This window comes from Pseudophryne corroboree, chromosome 3, assembly GCF_028390025.1.
Source record: "Pseudophryne corroboree isolate aPseCor3 chromosome 3, aPseCor3.hap2, whole genome shotgun sequence".
In the NCBI taxonomy this organism is placed as follows: domain Eukaryota; kingdom Metazoa; phylum Chordata; class Amphibia; order Anura; family Myobatrachidae; genus Pseudophryne; species Pseudophryne corroboree.
In genome coordinates this window covers 393,843,886-393,863,605 of record NC_086446.1, presented here as the reverse complement: position 1 = coordinate 393,863,605, position 19,720 = coordinate 393,843,886, and the positions used below count along the sequence as shown (strand labels likewise).

General features: G+C 47.2%; 1 protein-coding gene across 2 annotated transcripts in view; it reads left to right on the top strand.

The window, feature by feature from the left end:
- The window catches only part of IFI35 (interferon induced protein 35), a 187,748-nt gene that overhangs the window by 67,913 nt on the left and 100,115 nt on the right, over positions 1-19,720 (top strand). For both annotated transcript variants that reach the window (XM_063960083.1, XM_063960084.1), the window contains one exon: positions 2,815-2,886. In XM_063960083.1, the coding sequence (XP_063816153.1) occupies positions 2,815-2,886 (72 nt within the window). The remainder of the gene's footprint in view (positions 1-2,814; positions 2,887-19,720) is intronic.

The following is a 19,720-nucleotide window of genomic DNA, read 5'->3' as shown; positions in this document are numbered from 1 at the left end:
GCCTCCCCCGCATGCTGGTACTTGGAGAACCACAAGTACCAGCATGCGACGGAAAAACGGGCCCGCTGGTACCTGTAGTACTACTACTAAAAAAATACCCAAAAAAAGACAAGACACACACACCGTGAAAGTAAAGATTTATTACATACATGCACACAAACATACATACATACTTACCTTATGTTCACACGCAGGTCGGTCCTCTTCTCCAGTAGAATCCATGGGGTACCTGTTGAAAAAATTCTACTCACCAGATCGCGGGTCCCAGGCTCCTATGGGGCATCCATTTGTAATCCACGTACTTGCATAAAATAAGAAAACGGAAAGCCGAGCCACGAACTGAAAGGGGCCCCATGTTTTCACATGGGACTCCTTACCCCGAATGCCAGAAACCCACTCTGACTTCTGTCTAAGTGGGTTTCTTCAGCCAATCAGGGAGCGCCACGTTGTAGCACTCTCCTGATCGGCTGTGTGCTCCTGTACTGAGTGACAGGCGGCACACGGCAGTGTTACAATGTAGCGCCTATGCGCTCCATTGTAACCAATGGTGGGAACTTTCTGCTCAGCGGTGACGTCACTTTAGGTCAACCGCAGGGCAGAAAGTTCCCACCATTGGTTACAATGAAGCGCATAGGCGCTACATTGTAACACTGCCGTGTGCCGCCTGTCAGACAGTACAGGAGCACACAGCCGATCAGGAGAGTGCTACAACGTGGCGCTCCCTGATTGGCTGAAGAAACCCACTTAGACAGAAGTCAGAGTGGGTTTCTGGCATTCGGGGTAAGGAGTCCCATGTGAAAACATGGGGCCCCTTTCAGTTCGTGGCTCGGCTTTCCGTTTTCTTATTTTATGCAAGTACGTGGATTACAAATGGATGCCCCGAGGAGCCTGGGACCCGCGATCTGGTGAGTAGAATTTTTTCAACAGGTACCCCATGGATTCTACTGGAGAAGAGGACCGACCTGCGTGTGAACATAAGGTAAGTATGTATGTATGTTTGTGTGCATGTATGTAATAAATCTTTACTTTCACGGTGTGTGTGTCTTGTCTTTTTTTGGGTATTTTTTTAGTAGTAGTACTACAGGTACCAGCGGGCCCGTTTTTCCGTCACATGCTGGTACTTGTGGTTCTCCAAGTACCAGCATGCGGGGGAGGCTTGCTGGGCCTTGTAGTACTGCTACTAAAAACAATATCTTTTCATTATCACAAAAGGCTATCAGCCTCCCCATCCGCAGCCCATTGGATGGGGGGGGACAGCCTCGGGCTTCACCCCTGGCCCTTGGGTGGCTGGGGGGGGGGACCCCTTGATTGAAGGGGTCCCCACTCCCCCAGGGTACCCCGGCCAGGGGTGACTAGTTGGATTTTTGATGCCACGGCCGCAGGGCACTATATAAAAGTGACCCCCGGCTGTGGCATTATCTGTCCAGCTAGTGGAGCCCGGTGCTGGTTTTAAAAATACGGGGGACCCCTACTCTTTTTGTCCCCCGTATTTTTGGAACCAGGACCAGGCGCAGAGCCCGATGCTGGTTGCTTAAATATGGGGGAACCCCTGGCAATTTTTTCCCCATATTTCTGCAACCAGGATCGGCTCAAAGAGCCCGAGGCTGGTTATGCTTAGGAGGGGGGACCCCACGCAATTTTTTTAAATAAAATAACAACTTTCCCACCCCTTCCCACTGATATACATGCACGGATCTCATGGATCCCTGCATGCCTATCCAATCACGGGAAAAAAAAGCAGGTCTGTTTTTTTTAGCACTTTTTTACGAGTTGTAATTTTTCACGGCAGTGTTTGTTTTTTTTTTTGCTTTGCACTTCTTAGTAAATTACCGAGATTCATACTTAAACAGCCGCGTTTTGACCGATGGTGTATTCATTCGTAATTTTTTTCTTGGACTTGCAAAAAATTACGAATGCCCTCATCACTGCCGTGATTATTGCTTAGTAAATTACCGAGATGACACTTTGATGAAAAAACGGCATCTCGGTCAAAATCGGGAGCTTAGTAAATTTCCCCCTAGGTTTGAACTTTACTTGGAAATTGGCAAAATAGAAAATGGGTAAATATAAAAAAAAAAAGATGGAACACAGAAAATCTTGAGGCCCCCTGCCAGTCGGAGGCCCAGGGAAATTTTCCCTTAGCCCCTTCCCCCTCTGGTAGGGCCTGTGTACATGTAATTTTTTCAAATAACATTATCTTGTATGGGTAGCCGCTCAGTTGTATCTACGTTTCAATGAGACCGTAATCCTACACGTTACTATCCCTGTGTGTCTTATAGGATGGCCCACTTTTTCTAGCTATTGCTAATCTGAAACACAAACATTCACATTAGCGGTATTAGACAAAGTCACGTTAGGATTTTGTCTGTATAGTACACAGCGACTGAACACCGACACGCGTTTCACTGGTTACCTGCTTTGTCATGGCTGAACCCAAATTGGCAGCGCTCAAGCCTTTTATCAGTGAAGTATTGTATTTGCAGCAATAGGATTATTACATGGCGCAACCCCATTGGCTGTTTGGGTTTCATCATAACATTTTCCCCATATCTGATCGCCTACTTCAATCCAGGACTCATTTGAAGCTCTGTATCAAAAGCTCATTAAAATGGAATAAATACTACCCCAAACTCACTACAGATACCAAGTTCAAGCCTATACCTTCACCCCAAGTTCTTGATCTCTTGCAGCTATTTTGTGTCTATTCTTTATCTTGGTTGATAGATCTATAAATACCAGGTAGTCTATGAAAGAGAAAGTAAAACTAGTTACACAGTAGAAAGTGTTGATACGTCTTTTTCATCTTCATTTTAGGGAGAATTTGTACATGTTGGAGACCAGAAAGTGACAGAAGAAGATTTGAGAAGAGAGATACAGAAATACAAGGTAGGGGTTGTTGTTTTTTTGCCTTTAAAAAATCTGTCAGCTACTGAGACTGCAGTGACGCATGATTTGGGCTTACAGTTCTTGTTTGCTCGTTTGATTAAACTTTTTTTTCCTCTTGTCCACGTTCACCTGTTACTGACCACACCCAGTAGGCGATTGTTTATATTCAAGGTATGTCCACAGTGTTATAGTGTATGTTTATGCAGTGCACACCCTGCACTCCCATAGCATAATATAAAGCTCCATACAATGTATCTATTTCTTCTATGCTGTTTGTGAGAAAAAAATTCCCTCAACATTTGGCAATAGCTAATGTTGTGAAAACTCAATGAAAACACTCATTTGTTTTATTATTTATCTGTTTGTATTTCTTTAGGAATTTAGAATACTTGTAAAAGTTACATTTAAAAAATAAATAACTGTAGGAAATAAAGCACAGACTTGTTATGACTATTTTTTAAATATATGGTTTCATTTCTTTTGCTTTTAAGCAAAACACAGGCCGGTACATACCTCCCAACTGTCCCAATTTTGGCGGACAGTCCCGTTTTTCTGGGACTATCCTGCTGTCCCATCCGCGAGTTGCAATGTACCACGGTGGGGAGGGGGCAGTTGGGAGACCCTCTCTCACTGGGGCGGTGAATAGACTCTGTGCGCATGGGAGAGAGGGACAGGGGGGAATGGAAGCAGCTCACAACGCTCTTGGCATGCCCCCTCACAGCCGCAAAAATGAGGGCATGATCCGCAATCGCAGCACTACCGCGAGGCCATGTCCCCTATATACGGACGCGCACAGAAGTGTCCCTCCTCCCAGGGCCGTCTTAACAGCAGTGTAGGCCCATGGACACAGCAATGCACTGGGGCCCCTACCCATCCTCCAGCGGTAGGGGTGGGGGTGCTATCAGCTGCAGCTTTGATGTCCTTCGGGTGGTAGGGTGTGTTCTATCTTCCACTCAGCATGTAGGACCTGGAGAAATAATTTATGCTAATTACTCCTTTACTGCACAGATGGGGTGGGAGACAAAACACTAAACTGTAGAAGGGGGCATTGGGTTGAATGAAGGGGCCCTAGTACATGACTTCCAGGGTGGTAGGGGGTGTTTAATACGTAGGGGAGGGGTCGATAGTGGAATGGGCTTAATATTCATAATTTTCTGGTCCGCTTGCTTGACTGCAGATATCTCAAGTTCCTGGAAATAGATTTCTTAGCTTTGAATGGGATAAAAAAACTAGAGAGTCCCACCTTTCAGGAGGTTCTGGGGAGCCAGAGCAATCCACCAATTAAAATATAAAACTGCATATTAGGCGTGTGGAGCTGGAGCAGGGACCTGCTGCTTGAAGGCTGATATCTCTGGTTCTGGGCATAGCAGAGACAAGCTGCCAGTATTCACCAAAAGGGGAGAGACACAGCTTTTGGAGTATGTCCTCAGAAAAACTCTGTCAGACAGTACCCAAGATATCTGGCTGGGAAGAGCAATTAACAGGCTTGGATGGGGTCCACTGCTTTGAAGTCTGATATCTCCGGTTCCCCAGGGCTGATTTTAAAAAATCTGGTACCCCTGGAAAGCTATCAGCCTAGGGCCTTATACTCCTGGGGCCCTTGGGCAAGAGCCCATTGAGCCCATACGAAAAGACGGCCCTGCCTCCTCCCAACTTTTTAAAGTTGGTAGGTATGCAGGCATAATTATTTAAAACAGGGGTTCTCAACCCTAATCCTCAAGTATCACCAACAGGATATGTTTTGAGGATTAGTCATGCATAGGTATGGTAAATCTATTTTGCACAGTCAGTGATTATCCACAAAACATGACCTGTTAAGGTGCATTCACACTAGGCGTTTTTGCCCAGTGTGTATGCAGAGCGATGATCGCTGGGCTGAAAATCACTCCGTGCATACACACTGAGCTATTTTCCCCCCTATCCAGCGATGTCAGCGGGGGTGAACGGCTTTCCATAGCAGGACACTATGGAAAGCCGTTCATCTGCTGGTGATACCAGCAGATGAACAGCTGCCGCCGGCGATGACGCAGGAGCACACATCAGCACTCATCGCCGGCGCATACACACTGTGCGGATTTGAGCTGAAAGCAGCTCAACACACCAAAAGTGACCTGCTTTCAGCTCAAAATCGCCCAGTGTGTATGGGCCTTTAGTGGTACTTGACAGTTGTTGAGAACACATGATTTAGAAGGTGTAAGCATATCAATCATATCCTGTTTTACTAGTTTTCTATCTGTGGGCAGTATAGTTGGTGTAGTGGTTAGCATTACTGTCTCGCACAGTACTGAGGTTATAAATTCAATCCCTGGCCAAGGGATAGTGTGGAGTTTGTACATTCTCCCAGCGTTTGCATGGGGCTTCTCCCACAGTACGAAAATGTGCTATTATGTTAATTGATTTCTGACAAAAATTAACCCTAGTTTGAATGTGTCCCCATTTGACAGAGAATATAGATTGAGCTCCAGTGGGCAATGGACTGATATGAGTGATTCAATATCCTGGTTATCAATACTGTACAGAATTTTAAGCATAAATTAATGAAAAAGAATCAGGCATAAAATTCAATAAAGAAAATGATAAAATATGCTATGCATAACTGCTGTACACAAAGGCACTGCAAACCTCATTGGGAGACTGTATATGGAAAGGGGTGAAATAAATCAGCTATATCTATATATACAGTATATGATTTGTTATAAGCACAAAAGTTGTTATTGAGCAGATTTTTCATGCAGAGTTCACACGAGTTAATTTAGCCTCAAATGTGGATTAACCATTTAATGGATGAAGAGTTAATTTTCTATATCTTTGTAGATAGCACTGTATGGAAAGCAATGCTTCTACATTGCAGTATGTGACACACTCTGGTAGAACAACTCTGTTGAAGAGTGGTGGCACATTCACATGTCAACAAATGGGGGAATATTTTTACTTGAATCTATGTTTTGTCTCATTGCTGTATTAATGTTTTGTTAAGAGACCACTAGCTGGCTAACTCTTTCTAAATATACATACAATATACACTGCTCAAAAAAATAAAGGGAACACTTGTACAACACATTGTAACTCCAAGTCAATCACACTTCTGTGAAATCAAACTGTCCACTTAGGAAGCAACACTGATTGACAATTTCACATGCTGTTGTGCAAATGGAATAGACAACAGGTGGAAATTATAGGCAATTAGCAAGACACCCCCAATAAAGGAGTTGTTCTGCAGGTGGTGACCACAGACCACTTCTCAGCTCCTATGCTTTCTGGCTGATGTTTTGGTCACTTTTGAAAGCTGGCGGTGCTTTCACTCTAGTGGTAGCATGAGACAGAGTCTACAACCCACACAAGTGGCTCAGGTAGTGCAGCTCATCCAGCATGGCACATCAATGCGAGCTGTGGCAAGAAGGTTTGCTGTGTCTGTCAGTGTAGTGTCCAGAGCATGCAGGCGCTACCAGGAGACAGGCCAGTACATCAGGAGACATGGAGGAGGCCATAGGAGGGCAACAACCCAGCAGCAGGACCGCTACCTCCGCTTTTGTGCAAGGAGGAACAGGAGGAGCACTGCCAGAGCCCTGCAAAATGACCTCCAGCAAGCCACAAATGTGCATGTGTCTACTCAAACGATCAGAAACAGATTCCATGAGGGTGGTATGAGGGCCCGACGTCCACAGGTGGGGGTTGTGCTTACAGCCCAACACCATGCAGGACGTTTGGTATTTGCCAGAGAACACCAAGATTGGCAAATTCGCCACTGGTGCCCTGTGCTCTTCACAGATAAAAGCAGGTTCTCACTGAGCACATGTGACAGACGTGACAGAGTCTGGAGTCGCCAAATAGAACGTTCTGCTGCCTGCAACATCCTCAAGCATGACCGGTTTGGCAGTGGGTCAGCAATGGTGTGGGGTGGCATTTCTTTGGGGGGCCGCACAGCCCTCTATGTGCTTGCCAGAGGTAGCCTGAGGTAGCCTGACTGCCATTAGGTACCGAGATGAGATTCTCAGACCCCTTGTGAGACCATATGCTGGTGCGGTTGGCCCTGGGTTCCTCCTAATGCAAGACAATGCTAGACCTCGTGGCTGGAGTGTGTCAGCAGTTCCTGCAAGACGAAGGTATTGATGCTATGGACTGGCCCTGAATCCAATTGAGCATATCTGGGACATCATGTCTCGCTCCATCCACCATGCACCACAGACTGTCCAGGAGTTGGCGCATGCTTTAGTCCAGGTCTGGGAGAAGATCCCTCAGAAGACTATCCGCCACCTCATCAGGAGCCCAGGCGTTGTAGGGAGGTCATACAGGCACGTGGAGGCCACACACACTACTGAGCCTCATTTTGACTTGTTTTGAGGACATTACATCAAAGTTGGATCAGCCTGTAATGTGTTTTTCCACTTTAATTTTGAGTGTGACTCCAAATCCAGACCTCCATGGGTTAATAAATTCGATTTCCATTGATAATTTTTGTGTGATATTGTTGTCAGCACATTAAACTATGTAAAGAATAAAGTATTTAATAAGAACATTTCATTCATTCAGATCTAGGATGTGTTGTTTAGGTGTTCCCTTTATTTTTTTGAGCAGTGTGTATATGTGTATGTGTGTGTGTGTGTGTGTGTGTGTGTGTGTGTGTGTGTGTGTGTATATATATTTCTCTAACGTCCTAAGTGGATGCTGGGGACTCCGTCAGGACCATGGGGTTTAGCAGCTCCGCAGGAGACAGGGCACAATAATAAAAGCTTTAGGATCAGGTGGTGTGCACTGGCTCCTCCCCCTATGACCCTCCTCCAAGCCTCAGTTAGATTTTTGTGCCCGGCCGAGAAGGGTGCAATCTAGGTGGCTCTCCTGAGCTGCTTAGAATAAAAGTTTAAGTTAGGTTTTTTATTTTCAGTGAGTCCTGCTGGCAACAGGCTCACTGCTACGAGGGACTTAGGGGAGAGAAGTAAACTCACCTGCGTGCAGGATGGATTTGCTTCTTAGGCTACTGGACACCATTAGCTCCAGAGGGAGTCGGAACACAGGTCTCACCCTGGGGTTCGTCCCGGAGCCGTGCCGCCGACCCCCCTTGCAGATGCCGAAGTTGAAGAGGTCCAGAGGTCCAGAAACAGGCGGCAGAAGACTTTCAGTCTTCATAAGGTAGCGCACAGCACTGCAGCTGTGCGCCATTGTTGTCAGCACACTTCATACCAGCGGTCACTGAGGGTGCAGGGCGCTGGGGGGGGCGCCCTGGGCAGCAATGTATTATACCTTTTTTATGGCTAAAATACATCACATATAGCCCTTGAGGCTATATGGATGTATTTAACCCCTGCCAGATCTCACAAACTCCGGGAGAAGAGCCCGCCGTTTTAGGGGGCGGGGCCTATTCTCCTCAGCACACGGCGCCATTTTCCTGCTCAGCTCTGCTGTGAGGAAGGCTCCCAGGCTCTCCCCTGCACTGCACTACAGAAACAGGGTTAAAACAGAGAGGGGGGGCACTTATTTGGCGATATGATTACATATGTGAAAATGCTATAAGGGAAAACACTTGTATAAGGGGTTGTCCCTGTATAATTATAGCGTTTTTGGTGTGTGCTGGCAAACAGACACGGACACTGACTTCAGTGTCGACGGTGAAGAAACAAACGTATTTTCCTTTAGGGCCACACGTTACATGTTAAGGGCAATGAAGGAGGTGTTACATATTTCTGATACTACAAGTACCACAAATAAGGGTATTATGTAGGGTGGGAATAATCTACTTGTAGTTTTTCCTGAATCAGATAAATTAAAGTGTGTGATGATACGTGGGTTTCCTCCGATAGAAAATTATTGGAGGTATACCTTTTCCCGCCAGAAGTGAGGGCGAGTTGGGAAACACACCTTAGGGTGGATAAGGCGCTCACACGCTTATAAAAACAAGTGGCGTTACCGTCTCCAGATACGGCCGCCCTCAAAGAGCCAGCTGATAGGAAGCTGAAAAATATCCTAAAAAGTATATACACACATACTGGTGTTATACTACGACCAGCAATCGCCTCAGCCTGGATGTGCAGCGCTGGGGGGGCTTGGTCGGATTTCCTGACTGAAAATATTATTACCCTTGACAGGAACAATATTTTATTGACTATTGAGCATTTTAAGGATGCATTTCTATATATGCGAGATGCGCAGAGGGATATTTGCATTCTGGCATCAAGAGTAGATGTGATGTCCATATCTGCCAGACGATGTTTATAGACACGACAGTGGTCAGGTGATGCAGATTCCAGACGGCACATGGAAGAATTGCCGTATAAAGGGGCGGTCCATCGGACCTGGTGGCCATGGCAACAGCTGGAAAATCCACTTTTGTTACCCCAAGTCACATCTCAGCAGAAAAGGACACAGTCTTTTCAGTCTCAGTCCTTTCGTACCCATAAAGGCAGGCGGGCAAAAGGCCAGTCATATCTGCCCAGGGTTAGAGGAAAGGGAAGAAGACTGCAGCAGGCAGCCCATTCCCAGGAACAGAAGTCCTCCACAGCTTCTGCCAAGTCCGCAGCATGACGCTGGGGCCATACAAGCGGACTCAGGTGCGGTGGGGGGTCATCTCAAGAGTTTCAGCACGCAGTGGGCTCACTCGCAAGTGGACTCCTGGATCCTACACGTAGTATCCCAGATGTACATTGGAAATTCGAGACGTCTTCCCCTCACAAGTTCCTGAAGTCTGCTTTACCAACGTCTCCCTCCGACAGGGAGGCAGTATTGGAAAAAAATTCACAGGCTGTATTCCCAGCAGGTGATAATCAAAGTACCCCTCCTACAACAAGGGAAGGGGTATTATTCCACACTATATTGTGGTACTGAAGCCAAACGGCTCGGTGAGATCTAAAAGATTTGAACAATTACATACAAGGGTTCAAATCAAGATGGAGTCACTCAGAGCAGTGATAGCGAACCAGGACAATATGGTGTCACTGGATATCAGGGACGCTTACCTACATGTCCAAATTTTGCCCTTCTCACCAAGGGTATCTCAGGTTCGTGGTACAGAACTGTCACTATCAGTTCAGACGCTGCCGTTTGGATTGTCCACGGCACCCCGGGTCTTTACCATGGTAATGGCCGAAATGATGATTCTTCCTAAAAGAAATATGGACGCTTTCCTGATAAGGGCAAGGTCCAGAGAACAGTTGGCGGTCGGAGTAGCACTATCTCAAGTAGTTCTACGACAGCACGAGTGGATTCTAAATATTCCAAAATCGCAGCTTTTTCCGACGACACGTCTAATGTTCCTAGGAATGATTCTGGACACAGTCCAGAAAAGGATGTTTTCTCCCGGAGAAGAAGACCAGGGAGTTATCCGAGCTAGTCAGGAACCTCCTAAAACCAGGAAAAGTATCAGTGCATCATTGCACAAGGGTCCTGTGAAAAATGGTGGTTTCTTACAAAGCAATCCCATTCGGTAGATTTCACGCAAGAACCTTTCAGTGGAATCTGCTGGGAAAATGGTCCGGATCGCATCTTCAGATGCATCAGCGGATAACCCTGTCTCCAAGGACAAGGGTGTTTTCTTCTGCGGTGGCTGCAGAGTGCTCATCTATGAAAGGGCCGCAGATTCGACATTCAGGACTGGGTCCTGGTGACCACGGATGCCAGCCTGAGTGGCTGGGGAGCAGTCACACAAGGAAAAAATTTCCAGGGAGTGTGATCAAGTCTGGAGACTTCTCTCCACATAAATATACTGGAGCTAAGGGCAATTTACAAGGCTCTAAGCTTAGCAAGACCACTGCTTCAAAGTCAGCCAGTATTGATCCAGTGGGACAACATCACGGCAGTCGCCCACGTAAACAGACAGGGCGGCACATGAAGCAGGAGGGAAATGGCAGAAACTGCAAGGATTCTTCGCTGGTCGAAAAATCATGTGATAACACTCTCAGCAGTGTTAATTCCGGGAGTGGAAAACTGGGAAGCAAACTTCCTCAGCAGGCATAACCTCCACCCGGGAGAGTGGGGACTTCAGCGGGAAGTCTTCCACATGATTGTAAACCGTTGGGAAAAACCAAAGGTGGACATGATGGCGGCCCGCCTGAACAAAAAACTAGACAAATATTGCGCCAGGTCAAGGGACCCTCAGGCAATAGCGGTGGACGCTCTGGTAACACTGTGGGTGTACCAGTCAGGGTATGTGTTCCCTCCTATGCATCTCATACCAAAAGTACTGAGAATCATAAGAAGGAGATGAGTAAGAACGATACTCGTGGTTCCGGATGGGTCAAGAAGGACGGTACCCGGAACTTCAAGAGATGCTCACGGAAGAACCGTGGCCTCTACCTTTAAGAAAGGACCTGCTCCAGCAGGGGCCTTGTCTGTTCCAAGACTTACCGCGGCTGCGTTTGACGGCATGGCAGTTGAACGCCGGATCCTGAAAGGGCATTCCAGATGAAGTCATCCCTACCCTGGTCGAAGCCAGGAAGGATGTAACTGCAAAACATTTTCACCGCATTTGGCGAAAATATGTTGCGTGGTGTGAGGCCAAGAAGGTCCCTACAGAGGAATTCCAACTGGGTCGTTTCCTACATTTCCTGAAAACAGGACTGTCTATGGGCCTAAAATTAGGGTCCATTAAGGTTCAAATTTCGACCCTGTCAAATTTCTTCCAGAAAGAACTGGCTTCAGTGCCTGAAGTTCAGACGTTTGTAAAAGGGGTACTGCATATACAGCCTCCTTTTGTGCCCCCAGTGGCACCTTGGGATCTCAATGTTGTTTTGAGTTTCCTAAAATCACATTGGTTTGATCCACTCACCACTGTGGAATTAAAATATTTCACATGGAAGGTGAAGATTCTTTTAGCCCTGGCTTCAGCCAGGCGTGTGTCAGAATGGGCGGCTTTATCATATAAAAGCCCTTACTTAATTTTTCATTCTGACAGGGCAGAATTGAGGACTCGTCCTCAATTTCTCCTTAAGGTGTTTTCTGTTTTTCACATGAACCAACCTATTGTGGTACCTGCGGCTACTAGGGACTTGGAGGACTCCAAGTTACTTGACGTTGTCAGGGCCCTGAAAATATATGTTTCCAGGACGACTGGAGTCAGAAAATCTGACTCGCTGTTTAGCCTGTATGCACCCAACAAGATGGGTGTTCCTGCTTCTAAGCAGACGATTGCTCGCTGGATTTGTAGTACAATTCAGCTTGCACATTCTGTGGCAGGCTTGCCACAGCCAAAATCAGTAAAAGCCCATTCCACAAGGAAGTGGGCTCATCTTGGGCGGCTGCCCGAGGGGTCTCGGCTTTACAACTTTGCCGAGCTGCTACTTGGTCAGGGGCACACCCTGACTGAGGAGGACCTGGAGTTCTCTCATTCGGTGCTGCAGAGTCATCCGCACTCTCCCGCCCGTTTGGGAGCTTTGGTATAATCCCCATGGTCCTGACGGAGTCCCCAGCATCCACTTAGGACGTTAGAGAAAATAAGAATTTACTTACCGATAATTCTATTTCTCGTAGTCCGTAGTGGATGCTGGGCGCCCATCCCAAGTGCGGATTGTCTGCAATACTTGTACATAGTTATTGTTACAAAAATCGGGTTATTCTTGTTGTGAGCCATCTTTTCAGAGGCTCCTTCGTTGTTATCATACTGTTAACTGGGTTCAGATCACAGGTTGTACGGTGTGATTGGTGTGGCTGGTATGAGTCTTACCCGGGATTCAATATCCTTCCTTATTATGCACGCTCGTCCGGGCACAGTATCCTAACTGAGGCTTGGAGGAGGGTCATAGGGGGAGGAGCCAGTGCACACCACCTGATCCTAAAGCTTTTATTATTGTGCCCTGTCTCCTGCGGAGCCGCTAAACCCCATGGTCCTGACGGAGTCCCCAGCATCCACTACGGACTACGAGAAATAGAATTATCGGTAAGTAAATTCTTATTATAGTCATTTTTGAAAGAGGGCACTCACCAATTTTTTAAAAAAGGTAAAAGGTTATTTATTACCACATCATGAAGACAGTCAACGTTTCGATCACATCACAGTGATCTTTGTCATGATACATTTTCCTGTATAGCGAAAACCTTTCAATAATGCTAGCTCTGGTGACTACACACACATAACAGTATCCAGGGCACAAAGTAGTGGCTATACTAATCATAACCAATAGATCCAGTCAATCACAGGCAGCACAAAACGGGCCAAATCGTGTAAAATCGTGTAAAACGGGCCAAATCGTGTTCGTGCGTTCCAGCACCTGGGACGCACGCCGGGGGCAGAAGTGACGCGACTAGGACCGGACGTGACATCACGTAGTCATAGCAACCACCGGAGGCCACTGTACAGGCTAAAGGCAGCTTAATGAACATTACTCATGCGTTCCACCGCATGAAACGCACGCCAGGGGCGGAAGCGGCACACCAGAGATCAGACGTGACATCACGTCGTTATTGTGACCGGCAACAATAAATATATAGATTACATAAATTAGAAGACAGAGCGACAAACGCTCGTAGTTATAGGGAATCTATAATAGGAAAAACGCTCCAAAGCCACTGAAAGTAAAAGCCTAAAATATATAGTAAGCCACAGGCTTCACTGGGCCGATGGCCTAAAGTGGGCATGTCTGATATCTCTAATAATGGCGGCACTTATTCCAATATTATATAACATGAGACCAAATAAAACATAACTTTTACTATTCACATTAAAAAACAGTGATCATCCGAAGCGCTACATGGGCAGCCTGCATAAGTGACCACCATGAATACGGTGTCAATCATGCAAGTGTGTCCATGAGCACCCAGGATGTGAATATCAAATACACATAAACAAAAATACAAATATACATAAATGACTCTGCTGTAGGTGCTCAAAACACAACAGTAGAAGATTATACGAATTGTTTTTTTTTTAAATAAAGTAATTTTTATTCAAAAGTATGGAGATTGAGTTACAGACATTGCACATCAACGGCACATCTCATATATCAAATATATCACATCCTCATTTATGAGATAGGTTTACAACAGTGGAGTATTAGACTGTGTCCATGAGGAAATGAGCAGAAAGCATACAGTTAATCGGCACGTTTGAGCCTGCAACATCCGCAACCAATATATAAATCCCCATATCTTTTTTTTTTGGGGGGGGGGGGGGGGTTTCGCCCTTAAACTACCCCAAAAAAAAACAGAGGGTACATAAAAAAGAAGAAAAAAAAAAAAAAGAAATAAGAAACATAGAAAGAAACATATTGAAGAGTAATCATCTAGACCAGGACCTTATCAGTCGTGTACGTAATTAGGCAAACCCGCAGAGCTCAGCTGGCAACCATCTAGACATACATCCTTAAACAGTAAATCAGTGGCACAATAGCTCTTCGATATCCATTATGATTGAGGGACCAGGTGGGAGTGGGGAGACTCCAGCCAACGAGACCAGACTCTTTCAAATTTGGCTGAAGCGTTTTGTTTCATGTAAATATATCTTTCCTTGAATATTGTATCATTAACTAAGGTCTTGAGCGCAGAAACTAAAGGGCCACTAGGGGCCATCCAGAGCCTCGCAATGCAAACCTTAGCCAAGGCACATACATTGCGAGCATATAGATCCTCCGGACCAGTCTCAGAAGTAGAGCATCCTATCCCCAAAATACAGAATTGTGGGGTAAGCAGTCCGCCAGTCACTTCCGTACTCTCCAGCATTGACCTAACCCCCAACCAGAACACCCGCAGTCTTGGGCAGTCCCACACCAGATGCCAAAATGTTCCCATATCCGCCTCGCACTTAGGGCAGAGGCCAGATCTGCCAGTCCCAAAAGAGGCTAGTCTAGCTGGAGTCATATATGTTCTATGTAGAATGAAGAATTGGATTTGTTGATATCTGAGGGACTTGGTGACTGTAGCAGGGTATTCCAGAGCAAGGGGCCAGTCCTCCTCACCCATCAGACCTATATCCTCCTCCCATTTTCCACGGAGACGTGTCAGAGGGTCCGTATGGAGTTTGGTGAGAAGATATCCATACGCAAGGGAAACCATCTTAGTTCGACCCATTGTAGTTACAAAAGTCTTGATGGGAAATGGGAGGATTCGTGGGGGGGACTCTGCAAACTGGGACCGGAGGGCATGTCGAAGTTGAAGGTATCTGAAAAAATAGGAGTTGGGTAAATCAAACTCATCCTTTAGTTGCTGAAAAGATTTGAATACATTATTTAGATAGAGTTGGGAAATAGAGACCACAGATCTAGGGGCCCACACCTCCCGTCCCTCAAGCGCATGCAATTCAGGAAGCCAGTCAGAGTACCAAAGGGGGGTGTCTGGGTCCAGGTCGTCGTACCCTAAGAGGTCTCTCAGGGCCCGCCATATCTTTAAGGCCTGAAAGATAATAGGGGGGAGAAACCGGGCCATGCTCCCGCTCAGCAGCACCTGCATAGGAGAGAGGTGAGGAAAATAGCAGCGAATGAACTCACACTGCAAAGAATCATCACCAGAATCCCGCACCCATACACTAATATGGGTCAGCTGAGCAGCGTAGTAATACATCTGGAAATTAGGCAAAGCTAGGCCGCCATCAGAGCGCTGCCTTGTGAGGGTATTTAATTGTATCCTAGGTCGTTTGTTAGCCCAAACAAGTGAGGACAGAACACTATTCAATTTCCTATAGAATGTTGGATAGATATATACAGGGGACTGGAGAATAATGTATAAAAGTTTGGGCAGTATGATCATTTTAATGAGATTACCCTGCCAGACACTGTCAGTGGAAGCCTACACCAGGTTTTAGATTTGCACATGATCTGCTGCATGGTCGGGTCCAGGTTCAGAGGGATGAAATCAGAAGGGTCATTAGTTATTTGGATTCCGAGGTATTTAAATTGTATTGTCCAACATAATGGTAGGGAGATTTTGGGAACAGTAGGAGGGGGGCCTATGACTGGCATAATGTAAGATTTAGACCAGTTGATCTGAAGACCTGAGTGAGCACCAAAGTCCTCAATCACACGCAGCAGGATGGGCATGGACCTGGCGTAGTCTTGCAAAAATAACAACATGTCGTCGGCATAAAGTGCTATCCTATCCTCGCGCGAGCCCGTGCAAATTCCCACAATATCTGGGTGCGATCGTACCAAACAGGCCAAGGGCTCGACGGCCAAAGCAAACAGTGCGGGGGGATAAGGGACAGCCCTGCCTGGTACCTCGGGACAATTGAAAGGAGGGGGATACATAGCCATTCACCAAGATCCTGGCACTCGGATGTTGATACAGTAATTTAGTCCATCTGATAAAGTTGGGCCCAAAGCCCATATAAGACATCACCTCCCATAAATAAGCCCATTCAATACTATCAAAGGCCTTGGCCGCGTCCAGCGAGACCACAGCCGAGTCAGAAGGGAAGTCATGTGGGAGTTGTAAAATGGTATACAGTCTACGTAGATTAATAGACGTGGACTTCCCTGGCATGAAGCCAGTCTGGTCCGGATGAACGAGGGAGGTGATCACTGTGTTAAGTCGTACTGCCAATATCTTTGCCAGGATCTTAGCATCGGTGGGAATTAGGGATATCGGCCTATAGGAGTCCGGAGACCTGGGTCCTTACCGGGCTTTGGAATCACTATTATAATTGCCTCTGACATAGAGGGGGGAAGTTCATTACTGGTAAATATATCTAGGTATAAGGCATGGAGCCTGGGCCCGAAAAAATCAATATGAGTTTTGTATACCTCTGAGGGAATTCCGTCGCACCCCGGGGCCTTGCCATTGGGGGACACACCAATAGCCGCAGTCACCTCCGCGAGCGTCAAGGGCGCCTCCAGTCCCTCACGGGCCGCAGAGGAGAGCGCGGGCAGCGGAATACCCCCCAAATAGCAGGAGAGATCTATAGTGGAGCATGTCAACTGTGAGCTATAAACCTTGGTGTAATAGGATCGGAATAACTGCGCAATGTCCGGCGTGGTGTCAACAAAGGACCCATCCCCATCGGACATTTGAGTAATCACAGTCCCAGGACGATCCTGATGTATCAGCCGGGCCAGGAGGCCACCCGTCCTATCAGCCTGCATATAAATATTAGTGGCCCTAAAGAGGAGGGACCGTGAGTTTTTATCAGACAGGTGGGCAAGCCAAGCCGACTGGGCCACCAGCCAACGTGCTTTCGTCGTGGGGGTACCATCTAGCAAGTATTGGGACTCCAAATCTCTGGCGTCACTCTCCAGGGCCTTTTCCCTTTCTCTAGAGGACACTTTATGAGCTGCTATGCGTCCTATATAAGAGCCCCTCAAAAAAGCCTTGAATGAATCCCATACCATAGTTCCCGGGGCAGACCCTGTGTTGTCGCTAAAGTAACCCTCCCACTGAGTCTCCAGATCACTGCAGTAACCCAGCTGAGTCAGCCAAGAAGGGTGCAGCTTCCAATAAGAGTGCCCCTTCTGACTCTTTACAGCAAGAGTCATCAGCAAAGGGGAGTGGTCAGAGACCCCACGGGCCTCATAGCGGACGTCAGTGATCACAGGGACAAGGGCGGGGGACACCAGTACTAGGTCTATTCTAGAAAAGGAGCCATATGTGCTGGAGAAACAGGAGAACTGACGGACCGCAGGGTGGCGAAGCCTCCACACATCTACCCACTGTAAATTATTAAAGAAATCAGCAAATTTGGTAGAACCACTACCCACCATCGCATCATTCGGAGAATGCCATCTGTCCAGAGACACATCTAGTATATTATTAAAGTCGCCCAGACATATCACCGGGGTGGTAGGGGAGGAAGCTATAAAAGATGCAGCTTGCTGCAATACAGCGTATGAAAAAGGAGGGGGGACATACACTGCTAAAATGTAATAGGGCTGGGAACTCAGTTTGCATTCCAGAAATACAAATCTGCCATACGTGTCAGTTTTGACCGATATTAACTCAAATTGCACCGTTTTTTTAATCAGAACAGACACACCCCTGGAGAAGGAAGAATGAGAGGCATGGTAAGCCCATCCCACCCAGGCCCGTCTTAGAGATAACAACCGATTTCCCTCCAAGTGGGTCTCGCTGAGGCATGCAATATCCGGGTCATATTTCCTAATCATATTTAGAACCAAAGAACGTTTGATTTTGTTATTTAGACCCCGGACATTCCATGCCAGAAATTTCAGGTTAATCATGACCCCAGGTATACTCTATGTGCCACACGGATAGACATCTCACAATATATATCCTAGAATCAACACCATTAGCCATAGCAACATATATCTCATAGAAGCTCTGCGTTGTAAGCCATAACACACGGTATGTCAAACATCCTAGATTCAGAAAAAACATAGATATGAAAAATAACAAACTAAAGAAAGAAAACCAAAAACAACAAGAGGAGCCGCAACTAGCAGCTTCCCAATCATCCTTTCCCTCCCCGTATACCACCCCGAACTCTGGCATACTTATATCCCAAACAGCCAACCCCAACTACCAAATGCTAAGAAGGCCCAGATTCTCAACTTAACCTAAACCTCCTTAACCAATAGCACTTGAACGTGAAAAGTCTTGAGCCACCAATGCAAAGGGGGGGGGGGGCTCCCCGAATTGTGGTCGTCTCCTCCGGTAGTCAAGATCCCAGCATCTTCAGCGCAGGGAATCAGTCCGGAGCCAGCTGGCGAGCACCCGGAGCATATCTGTCCAGCCACTGGGCCGCCTCTCTAGGAGAATTAAAGAACTTGGTCTCCCCATCCGCCACTACCCGGAGCCGAGAGGGAAACAGCATGGAATATGAGAGGTTGAGGTCCCGCAGACGTCGTTTAATAGGCATAAACTGGGCTCTGTCCTTCTGGACGTCCGCGGCAAAGTCCGGGAAGGCCGACACTCTGACTCCGTTATGGACCAACGGGCCCTTCGTACGGCCAAGGCGGAGGACCGAGTCACGATCCTTATAGTGCAGGAATTTGGCGATGAAGGTGCGAGGAGGGGCACCAGGAGGTAGCGGCCGAGATGGTATCCTATGTGCGCGCTCCACCGTAAATTGGGCCGTAAAGGACTCAGCGCCATATATCTCTTTGAGCCAGGATTCGAGGAATTCCTCCGGCTGCGAGCCCTCCTCTCTCTCAGGCAGACCCACAAATCGTACATTGTTTCTGCGCAGTCGACCCTCCATGTCTAGGAGCTTGGTTTGGAGAGATGAGACCTGCTGGGTCACTGCGGACACGGATTGCTTAAGGGGGCCACACACATCCTCCAAGTTGGAGACACGCGTCTCCGCCTCACCCACTCTCTCACGGATACGCTGAACATCTTGTCGGAGTAAGGAGAGGTCGCACTGCACCTTTTCCATCTTATCGGAGAGACGCTGCTCACTGCCGGCTATAGCCTCCAACACCTGCTGAATAGACGGCGCCTCCGCTGCCGTTGGGGAGTTGGCAGTAGACGCAGAAGGGGAGCTTGAGTGTGTTGGAGAGGCACCCTGAGGTGGAGCTGATGATCCCCTGGGGTTGGGTTGCCTAACAAATCTCTCCAGTTTGGCCGCGGCCGCACTCTGGCCGTTCCTAACCATACTGACAGAGAGCGGTCACACACACCTCCGGGTAAGGTTGCAGTATAGAAGTGTAATTAGAGGACAGCAGGCAATTTGCTCTTAAAGCCGGGAAGCAACCGTGGCGGATCTTTGGGTCAAAATATCAATGGATAAGAGCACAGGCTTTGTGTAAAGGTAGAAAATAATATATATGATATTGATGTTGTTGAGGGGAGAATGTCCTGCAGCAAATTCCAGGTAGAGGCAGGGTATTGGTGTGTAATACACTGTGTGCTATTAGTGCACCACTATAGTGCAATGAGTTCCAAGGTGCATGCAGTCCTTGCAGGGTAGACAGGGAGAGCTGTGTGCTGAGGCTGTCTATGGAACTGCACCTAAAATGGCCCCCGG